This window comes from Montipora capricornis, chromosome 10, assembly GCF_036669925.1.
Source record: "Montipora capricornis isolate CH-2021 chromosome 10, ASM3666992v2, whole genome shotgun sequence".
Classification (NCBI taxonomy): domain Eukaryota; kingdom Metazoa; phylum Cnidaria; class Anthozoa; order Scleractinia; family Acroporidae; genus Montipora; species Montipora capricornis.
Window position 1 is genome coordinate 56,984,553 of NC_090892.1, and position 11,656 is coordinate 56,996,208.

Genomic DNA, 11,656 nt, shown 5'->3' on the forward strand with positions numbered 1-11,656 from the left:
TGAACAACTGAGGCCAGATAAGGAACAGTTCAGGAGTCAACAAGTTAAGATAGAAATTACAATACACCATACTTCTGATGCAATTTTTATTGCTTTTTGGCTATCAAGTACTGTAAAAGTCCACGTTTAAGTAGCACCTTTTCCCTCAAAATTCAAATCATAAATCGGGGGTGTGGCTTATCCATGGAAACATCCGAGGTTGGACTTTTCCCAGGCCTCATTAATATTTATAAAAACTTCTCCCAATGTCACTGAATAGAGTCACATATGACAAACTGAAAGCATGTTGTTGTTGATCATTGCCTTTTTCATGAGTAGTGGCTCCTGAAAGATCGATCCGACGGTTTGTATCCTGAAGCGATTCTTGTTCTCCAAGAGTTCTCTCAAGGGATTAATTTTCACTTTACTCAAACAACTGATCACTAACCTACAAGGAATCTCCATTCCTCCACAAAGCTGTTTGCTAATACTCCTGCGGGCAATCACTTTGACGCACATCTTTCGGCCAAGTGCCAGAAAATACCAAGATATTCAATGTAGGCGAGTACTCATGAGGCAAATGGCAGACCATTTCATTGCCCAGACTCTTCTCCACATTTCAAAGCTTGGCTACTAAGCCCTCCTGTGTATTGTTTCAATCGCCTTCGAATTTCAACTTCACGGAGCATTTTGAAGTGATAATCTCGAAAAAAAATCGCATTGTGACAGCATCTAAAGTTTTTTTTATAGTAAATTCACGGTATGACAAGTTAAAATTTCGCTATCTAAGGACTAAATTGACATGTTAGTGTTTTGAGACAGTACTTATTTGTCCTTGTTTGTTCACTAAGAGAACTTAAATGGACCTTCAATGTCTCCTTTTTTGTGTCTTTTTTTTTTTTTGGAATTTGAGCTTCCAAATTGGGGGTGCGGTTTGTGCAGCTTATACATGGACTTTTATGGTATTTAAGGGAAAGGTGGACCAATTAAAAAATCACAAGAATGGCAAGGTCCAGATAATTTGTGCTTATTAATAAATACTCTACTCACTTCCTCTGCTTTCATCATTTTAAATACTTCCCCAAACTCTGAATTCTCACCAACACCAGTAACAATACCCTGTGAACAAGTAATATTGATGCTACAGGTTAAGATGAAGCTTAGTCGAAACTATTTCTGCTGACGCTGCCTTGCTTTCAAATTTTTATTGCCTTGTGCAATTCATTGTTATAAAATTAATAAAACAAATTAAAAAAATTACACTATCAAATTATGTGTTTACAAATAATTTTACCACAAACTTGTTTTAGTAACAACGTTAATAAGAGACGTGTGAACCACCAAGCTTCCAAAACAATGACATTTGGTGTTGCTGATCTTTATTCTGAAGTATTGTATCTGTCTTACATTAATTACTCTAAATCAACATGTTCATGCTTGCATATTAGCATGCTACTTAGTAAGATGTCAAAGACAGACTTGGGTTACAAAGATAGGTAGCTGGAATGACTACAAGGAACCTTATCACCCACGAGTGATACGAATTGTAAAATACAGAGCTACACTTCCAAAGAAAAGAATAGCTTAGCCCAATGCTATGCTGAAATAAACAACAGAATTTAACAAGTTATTGTTGAAGTAGCAAGTACACATGGATTCCTCTCTAGCTGTGACAATGGTTTAGGAACAATATCACTCCATACATGTAGGTTATGGCACATATGAAGGGCTTTAAATTAATTTTAAAATTCCCATTTTGAAATAGGTGAACCTACCTTGCCACGGCCACAGCGTACTAAAGTACCCATAAATGCAATATTTGTCCTCTGTGATACACCACCACTTGTTTTTGAAGGAGAAATAACCTCAATCATTTTACTTGCTGGCTCTGTCTCACCAGTAAAACTTGATTCATCTATTTTCAAATCCACAGCCTGCAAAACCAAATTGCAAACACACCGTTAAACATCAGGCAAAGAAAGCTTATTGAATAACGACAATGGTAGAAGAAATGGAATGACTCACAATAGTTATCATCATATCCAGAAACAGGACAAAAATTAATAGATGTTACTGTACCGTAGGGTTGTTTCAGAACTATACTAAGGACTCCTGGCTTTTGCAAACCCTACTCGATAAATTCACAAAGACATAGGAAAAATCCTCTCCATCACCAAAAAGTCAGATTGTAATGAAGGATCATGTGCCATAATATGGCACAGACTTCCTTGCAGAACAGTGAGCAAAAGTCTGTTAGATGTCATCATTCCTAGATGTAAACTAAAAGTAATTTAAAGTACCTCGATAAGCCTTAAATCTGCTGGAACTCTATCTCCTACAGATATGACAACCAGATCTCCTGGGACCAGATTGCGGGCTAAAAAGTCTGCTACTTTCCCTTCACGTACACTGCAAAACATATCAACGTAAGACCAAACTTCTCACTAGCTGAGAAAATCATCTGAAATGGGAAGTCCTGACAACCTTGATCCATGCCAGAGGTACTACAACATGAAACCCCTTTGTTCACCCTACGCAACCTTAATAACAACTACATGTACTGGGATGGCACTTAAATTTTATTTTTTCATTCTGGTCTTGGGCTCACATGAACCAATTTTTTTTGGTGGGTCACAATCTTGCCCCCGATAAAATGGTTTTGTAAAGACAAGAGTAGCAAACAAATATAATAATATTTATATGAAACTTCAATAATTATGAGCTTGCCCTTATTACTATGCGTGTATGTACAGTACGCATTACAGAATATTAACAATCTAAAATTTAATTGAACACAACCAAAAAGCACTCTGTGAACCCATTGACTCTTAGGAGAAAGGCCTGATAAATTTTATTCATCAATGGGGGGAGGGGGAGAGTGGGGGAGGGGAGGGACGATTCAGGAGTCATGGGTTGTTTACTCTTTAGAAAAAAATTCTGGAAATTCCAGTTGGTTTGTACTCAACTCTTTGGTTCCTTCCACTGGAAAATTTCCGGGAGCAGCAGGATGCCTGAAAAGGCAGACCTGTTTTCCAATTGGAAACTTTCCAATGGAAATGTGTGTTCCACTTACAAGCTTTGAAAGGTCTTACCAGTTCCAGGCTATTCACGGCCATATTTTTAATTTTGGCACGTGAAATCGCAATCACTGGGCGACTCCTGTTATGCTATTCTCAAGCCACTCCTGCAATCATTTATCCAAAAACTGACTACTAATTAAGTCCCCCAATTTTTTTCCATGGTTCAATTCCACAATAATAATTATTAATTATTCCAGTTATTGAAGCAAGAATGGTTAGTTCTTTGTTTTTGCCACACACAATTGAGAGAAAAACGTCTCCCAGACGTTGTAAAATCATCTTCAGTCTCCTGCTTTGGTTAATTATTCCAACATTCTACATGTATATAGCAGCTGCCATAATTATTATTTACTCACTACACCAAGTTTTGCTTTATTTTATAATTGAAACTGATAAGGACTGTACAAGTAGCTGCTCTGCACCACTGGATGCACTGAAATTTCAAAAAAGCATTTTCTATATTTTTTCCTTTATAAAATGGCATGATTTCTGTGTTAATGTGATCCCCATCTACTTCAGATTCCTACCTCCTGGGAGAAAAATATTGCCAAAGAAGACACTACTGGGGGAAAAGAATAAAAGAAGCAGGGATGGTTCAGTGGTGAGCATACTTGCATACAAGTTTCCACCGACACGACTAAGGTTGAAATGATGGAATTGAGTTCCAATGTGGCCCGGGTTCGATTCCGAGACTCATCATATGTGGGTTGAGTTTGTTGGTTCTCTGTTCTGCACCAAGAGGTTTTTCTCTGGGTACTCTGGTTTTCCCCTCACCTCAAAAACCAACATTTGACTTGATTTGCATTAATTGCTAATTTCAGTTTACAGTGTCCTCAATTAGTGCTCCAGTGCTAGAACAACAAGACACTTAAATAAAGTTCCTTTCCTTTCTTTTTCCTAAATGGGTTGAGTTTATATTGGCTGGTACCCTGCACCAAGGATTTTTCTACAGCTGTAATACCATTCTACCAATGGTAGTTGATGACTGCTACAGTGCGAGATGTCCATGACAGTGCCAACTACAGTATCGCCCTTTTAGTGGTGTAATTAAAATAATATTTATGTTAATTGCACCAATAAAGGAGATACTGTATGACCAAGTAACAATCAGTAGTAGTTCATGACTTTCTAGTAGGATGAAGCATGACCACATCAAGTGCCTGGATGTAATTTGATTATCCTTGGGTAGACTTAACAATTATTCCATGAGCGCGCATTGGATATGAGATGATAGATAGCCAACAAGCCGCGTAGCTCCGAGTTGGCTATAATCATCTCATATCCAACAAGCGCGAGTGGAATAAATTATTGTTTTATTACAACACCCCCAAAATATAGAAAACTAGATTACAATAAAAATAAAAAGGCCCAAAAAATCACACATATGCTTGCCGTGTTTGTAGATCATGGTATAATGGCTCATAACCCATGATGGCCTAGCCAATCAAAACTCTCGAATTGCATTATCCAATAATCCAGTTTTTAAAAAAGGTACATAAATCATAAAGCTCATGACCTTGAGGTGTTTGACTCTGGTTCAGAGCTGGGGTTTTTCGAGTTTAAAAATGTGAGTCCTTATTTGGATGTATAAAATGTAGCTGGCGCATTTCCCACATGTGCAGCTTTGATCTTATTTTTGTCCATATTTGGTAATAAAAATTGGTTTCCTAAAATCCCCAGCTTTGTTCTAAGGAAAAGAGTTCCAAGTTACAATTTAACCTTCAAGATCATGTGCTTCTGGAGAAACATAATTGATTTTTATTAAGGATAGTTTCCTAAAAATGATGAGAAGTTTTCTTCCATGTTAATGTTAGGATGCTTTCCATTTGATAGAACTGACCGGCCAGACCGGGCATCTGGAAGGACTAACTCTACAACGCCTGCAAATTAACACACTTCAAGCATGATAAATACTCCTCCAGAAGAATGTGAGGGATTATCATGCAAGTGTCCCTTCAAATTGTTGCATTTTGTTTTGCAAACTGACGGGTCTGGCTAGCCAGTTCTGACAAAAAGAAAGCGACCTGAGCTATATTTAAGTCAAATTCATTTGACAAAGCACAGACAATTTTAAAAATATTTTAATTACCAGTGACAGCTAGGAGGGACAAGTTTCTTAATAGCTTCCACAGACTTATCTGAACGATATTCCTTCAAGACAAAATAAAGGCCAAGTTATCAGAGAACATGCAATAAAAATTATCATTAAAATTAATGGTATATTGGCTCTCACCAAGAAAAGGAAATTAAGAATCCACATACCTGGATGAAAGCTACCGTGACAACAATTAAGATTGCCTGAAAAAGAATGTTAGATAAATCATGCAGTGGAATTGCATTACTACTTTTCAGGAGGATGCAATTTACTTGATATTTTTGGTACTCAACTGTATGTTAATAGTACTATATGAAATTCCAGGTACCTATTTTAAACACCAAGCTCTAAATTTACAATTTATTACCTGGGTATTATTAAGAGCTTATAATCCTGGGCCTGGTTCCTCGAAAGCCGATTAACTTAATCCAGGATTAGCGTAAACTTTTGTTTCACGTTTTCAACTTTTTGGTGAACGTTTCTTTTGCTTATTTTTGTTTTTCAAGATTGACGTCTTCTTGTGTAAAGTTCTGCCAAAAATCTGCGTTGAACAGCATTTGGGAGTAGAGAAATAAACTGCTTGGTTAATTTTTAATCTTAGATTAGTGTTAATCGGCTTTCGAGGAACCAGGCCCTGATCACACTAAATTTATGAGTGACTTTTTAAATGTCAGTAATTATTATAATGCTGACATGCTACACGTACATGTAGTATTGCTTGGCCACAGGTGCAGGAATAATAGAAATGGAAAAATGAAACATATGGCCTTGTTTGTTTTCTTTTCCAGTTTTCCCTTCCCTGGTTACCGAGCAACTCACATATCATCTATCTGTCAAACACACTACACCATTACCACCATCAATGTTCTACAAAACATTTCACAAAATCAAAGTACAGAAAATCTTCAGACTCAAAAAAAACCTTCCTCCTAACAGAGTTTGCACAAAACAATAGGTAGGTATTCCATTTGTGTGGTAGTGTAGTAACTGTAGACAGTGTGCTTTATCCCATAACTGTCAACTGAGCTGTGTTTTGTTTTCCAGGAGATTCAAGTTGTCTTTGTGCAAGATGTACCGTATTTACCCGTGTATAAGTCGACCATTTATGGCCTCAAAAGAATCTCCAAAAATCGCCCTCGACGAATATACACGGGTCAAAGACTTTGAGCCAAGTTCCAGCGAAGTAATTTATTCAAAATTAACATAATAATGTTGTCTTGGGCATAACGAATGCAGTGGACAAAAGCCGACAAAAGACTTCAAAACGAATGTAAGCAATTCCAGTTGAAATGAAAAAGGATTTGTCCAACTCTAATGTTGAAGATACTCACAAGCACAAATGTGAAATAGACACTGGAAATTTTCGTTTTTCAAAGGCGGAAAGCTCTAAAAGGCATTTCTGTTTCTTCAAATAAAAACTTGATCGTTCAACGGCTTAGTAGCCTGGCGCACTACCTCGTGTTTGCGTGCAAGCAGTGTCACTTGTGTTGCGTGAAAATGCTGGTTGGTAATGAATGTGTTTTATTCTTTATACAAACCTGGCTAACTTAAAATAATGCTTTTGCAAACTTCGTATTGTTTGGTTTATGAGTTTTGTTTTGTTCAAGTCATTTGAGAAATTATAAGTCAAGGACCAATTAAACCTTGAACATTTTCGCATCGTTTGCAAGTTATTTTCAAAGATTGACTCCTGCTTCCTGTGATGTTGTGCTTATCCTCTAAAGCCCTTTATCAGTGAACAACGAAACAGGTTAGTTTGAAGTTTACAGGTTCGATTTTCTGAGAACTTTTTCGAAATTCAAGGACAAAATGCCCGCATATACAACAGATGCTGAACCACAAAACTATTAAGCGCTTGAGGCCCTGATTTTTTTGTTTATCCACATTTCCAGAAATCGAAGAATTACAAGATTAGTGTCCCATGAACACTAAACAAAGAAATTAAGAAATTGCTTTTTGTGCCATCAAAAATGGGGGTCGACTTATACATGGGATCGACTTATCTAATCGTACCCAATATTGTTTTGGTGTTGTAAATCATTATAGTGCTACGGTAGAGGTATACAGTTACTAGTAAAATACTAAACCCAGAAAGATTAAAGAAAACAGAACAGAATCAAGAAATATTGGCTTCACAATAGACATGAAGTTTGCTTCAACTTCTTTTTCACAGCAAGTTTAAGGTCTCAGTAAAGGAAAATAATGCGTCTGTGGAAGAATGAAATTGTTGCACCACTATTTTTGCATAGGGTCAAACTACATGTATATATCATATTAAAGCTAATAGATTGAATTATTTGAATAAAGTTCAATTTTTTTGGTATTTAATATTGTCTTTCAGTTTTGAGGCCTCAAACTCAGAATGACCGAGTCTGCTGCAGAAGTTCCTGCCCCTTCACTTTATTGTGAAACCACTGCACTTTGTTGCATCTTAGTCACAGATGAATGCACTCCAATGCTGTGTGGGGAATTTTTGATATGTTAAGAATTAAAGGAAATATTGCACACCAAAGTAGAAACCCTAATCTCATGCTTAATTTGGGCAGAAAGAGTGCTATAAAATCAGTCTCCGAAGACAAACAAGAAATTCCTCCCACAGGGTAGTACAATCATCTATTAGAACTGAACATTTGGAAGCCATATCTTAAAACCCGTCAGGAGGTCCGAGAAGTTGTTTGAATTCAACAGAAAAATCACAATCATCCAGCTCTTGAGGTTGACCATTGTTTTTGCAAAGTCAAAAATTCACTCTCCTAGACAAGGTACCGTAAACGTCCGTGTATAAGCCGCATCCGTAGATAAGCCGCACCCCAAATTTAGAAGCACAGATTTTGGAAAAAAATGTGGTACAATAAAGTTTGAAGTTCCAGTAACGTTCTATTGCTATAAACCAACAAGGACAAACAATCAAGGTTTCACAATAAAGTTGAAATTCCTTCGATTGGAACAAAACAAACGAGTGCTTAGTAGCCAAGCTTTAAATGTGGGGAGGAGTCTGGGCCAGGGCCTGGGTATCATGACCAAGATGTTTGGAAACCCACAATAGGCGAAAAAATTCGTGCAGTTCTAACAGGACCTTGATAATGCAGTCAACAAATTTGCCCAGAAGGTGGTCAAGGACAACGAAACAGTGGGCCATTTACCTCGCGAGTACTTGCGAATTTTGTGGTATTTTATCGCACATGGCGGAAAGATATGCTTGGAAGTGACTGGCCGAAGACAATCGCCGAAGACTTCACTGCAAACAACTGTACGGAAGAATGGAAATTCCTTGTAGGTTGGTATTTACTTGTTCGAGTAAAGCGAAAATTAAGCGCTTGAAAGAACTCTTGGAGAGCAAGATTCACCGATAAACACTCAAAGACACAAACGGCTCCTTTAGGAGCCACCACTCAATATAAAAAGTCAATGAACAACAGCAAAATGCTCTCAGTTTCTTTTATGTTTCTTTGCTGAGATCTTAAGAAGTTGTATGAATATTAATTAGGTTTTTTAAAACTCCAAACACAGAAGTATCCATGGATAAGCCGCACCCTTGATTTATGGCTTCAATTTTGTGAAAAAAAGTGCAGCTTATACATGGACGTTTACGGTATTTATCACCAGGTAATTCCATCATTTTGGAAATAGAAGCTACTTTGTTAGTCATCGCAAATTCTTGCCGACTTTGGGTCTCATTAATTGAAATTTAAGCACGCTTCCAAAGGCCTGTTTATTTTTGTGATTTATGCACCCACTGCAGGCCTATTTGCCACCACGGACTTTCACTCACTCACTCAATCACTCTTACAACCCGGTGACATAGTGTGTAGTCCACTTGCAATACCACAAAAATGGGTGAAAGGCTGTACATGTAGGCAGTGTTCATGGTTTTTCAGACAGGTTTGGTAAATTATTTAAATACTTCAGAATAATTATTGTTAGAATCATCACTCTAGGGAGTCAGGGGAATTAGCAGTTATCAACCATGCCTCTCACCTCTGTGACCAGGATTCAACCCTGCCTTTGAGGCCGTATGCAGTGTTCAACACTTACTTTCTTACTAATTTGCCCCTTGTGCAACCAGTTTTGTTTTTTGGTTGCCCATGGCTTTTTTTCGGTTGCCCACCTTCTAAAGACCTGTCGCCCATCAAAACTCAAAGGAGGCTTGTAAAAATGTCAATTTTGAGTAAAATATGTGTAAAATGGGTTTGACTGACCAACGCAACTCCTGCTGTGTGTCCATGGTGTCCTAGTAGCTTTCACAGTTTTGCTTTGACAAGCATATCTTTAAGCGATTTTCCTTTTCTACGCAAGATCAAGGGAAATTTCTTATTCCTTAAATACCTCTCTGAGATTAGATTAGTTTGAATTAAATGCTATTTGTCCTGAATAGTATGTTCTTTAAGCCTTTCAAAGCTGGTTGAAATTGTGTGACAAAAGGTAGAACTGTTCGATATCACATTATCGAGTCATATTTGGCCATGCAAAAACTGGATTTGATTGTAACCAACATTCTTTTCGCACAGACAAAGATGGCATCTGCAAACATGTTCCTCCTTCTAATCTGTTTTCATGTTCGTACCATTATATTTTTAACAGAAAAATAAATGACAGCAAAGAGATGTAACATTATTTTTTATCATGTTTGTGGTGACTATGTCACATTACTAGTCACTTTCTTCATTGCAAATCAAATTGTTCCGCAAAATATTAGTGAAACAAGAATTCTGATTGCCCAATTGGGCAAGTCTTAGAGTTGTTTTACTTGCCCATGGATATATTTTGCTTGCCTAGGGCAAACGGGCAAGCGTTAGTGTTGAACACTGTGTACGTGGGTTGAGTTTCAGTCGATCTAAATCTGCCTCCAAGGGTTATACTCCGGGTACTCCAGCTTTTTTTCCCTCATCAAATGAGTTAATAAGATCCAGGAGGATACCCTAAAAAAAGACAGCCTCTGATATCTCTCTCTTTCCTTCTTTCAGCTGTTACATCATACATGTGAGTTCAATCATATGACCACATGCAAAAGCCTTCTGGTCACATGTCCTCATGCATGGCTATAAATAGGATACCTTATAAGTAGCAGGCCAGAGCAGAAATGGAGACCCTTGACTCTTAGTAGGGAAATTAAATTCCTACTTACCACTGTTATGCTTACAGCATCATCATACTGACCCATGCATATACTGACCAAGCCAGAAGCAAGTAGTAGCACTATCATAGGCTCTTTGAACTGCAATAAAAAAAAACAGAAAATTCACCTTGTAATCTTTGGAAATCCAGTTTAATCCAGTTCCTAGCGCAGTTAACAAACAAAACTTAAGAAAAAAACAAAAAACTCAAAATGTCAATAACTTTAAGAAAAAAGTGACAAAACACATATTCTTCATATTAAAATGTAACCTATTCACCGCATAAGAATCACAGAGCAACTTCAATACATGTCACTTTGGTCTACTTGTTGTGAACTCAAATGAAGAACAAAGCATGTATTCATTCTAGAATCTAGCCACAATCATTTATATTTTCAATATTGATCTGTTCCTACAATATTGGTACAGCAACTAAACCATTCACAAAGGAGATACTCTTTACATGAAGGACAATATTTTTCACTTAACAAATCATATATCAACGATTGAATCATGCTAAGTAGCCTCAGGTGCCTGTGTCCTCAGAGTAGATATGAAGCAGATACATGTATGGTGCAGTGGTGAGAGCAATCGTCTACCATCAATGCAGCCCGACTTGGCGTCTTGTTGGTTGATACTCTTCTCCGAGAGGTTTTTCTCCGGGTACTCCGGTTCGCTTAAAAACCTACGATTTGATCTGAGTTTATTTGGGGCTCCATATCTGCTTTGATTTATTCAAATGAGAATATTTTATACACTGATTAATATAAGCTTCGCGAAAAGAGAGAGAGAGAGAAAGCTGTAGTGAGCTTATTGCAACAGGTAGTCAAGTCGAGAAATGTACATAAACCTACTCGAGTCATAATATAAATATTTCTATTATTTTTATGTGAGTGTAGAAACAAAAACGATTGCTTCTCCAAAAATTGCACCCAAAAGCTACGCAATAGTAAGCGAAAAAGGGGCTCCCAAAGGGTTTTAGTCCAAAAAACATGACCACAAACAGGAAATAAGTTTCAAAGCAAATCTTGTTAAAATAAATGCAGCTGATCAAGATATATCATGAACTAATTATTAAGCAAGATCAACTGTAAACAAAATTTCAGCTGGTTCTAAACGTCCTACCTGTTCAATATACTTTCTCCATAGAGGCATGTCTTCGACAACGTCAAACTCGTTAAAACCATGAAGCTTACGCCGTCTCTCAGCCTCATCATTAGTCAACCCAAGAGTGGCATCACTATGAAACTGTTTTAATACTTCGGCCACGGAAAGCGAGGATGCCTTCCCCGAAGAAATCACAGTGGACATCATTGGAGAGTCTTTGAACTCCTCAAAATCATCCTGTTGTTTCATTTGAATATAAGAGCTCATTTTCAAGCAGGTAT

General features: G+C 37.3%; 1 protein-coding gene across 1 annotated transcript in view; it reads right to left on the reverse strand.

Moving 5' to 3' along the window:
* The window catches only part of LOC138018558 (calcium-transporting ATPase type 2C member 1-like), a 31,475-nt gene that overhangs the window by 19,722 nt on the left and 97 nt on the right, over positions 1-11,656 (reverse strand). Inside the window, exons 1-7 of the mRNA XM_068865236.1 lie at positions 11,394-11,656; positions 10,280-10,369; positions 5,322-5,357; positions 5,149-5,210; positions 2,280-2,388; positions 1,755-1,913; positions 1,030-1,098 (exon numbers count right to left, since the gene is read on the reverse strand). The exon at positions 11,394-11,656 is cut by the window's right edge and continues 97 nt beyond it. Of these exons, the coding sequence (XP_068721337.1) occupies positions 1,030-1,098; positions 1,755-1,913; positions 2,280-2,388; positions 5,149-5,210; positions 5,322-5,357; positions 10,280-10,369; positions 11,394-11,642 (774 nt within the window). The 5' untranslated portion in view covers positions 11,643-11,656. The remainder of the gene's footprint in view (positions 1-1,029; positions 1,099-1,754; positions 1,914-2,279; positions 2,389-5,148; positions 5,211-5,321; positions 5,358-10,279; positions 10,370-11,393) is intronic.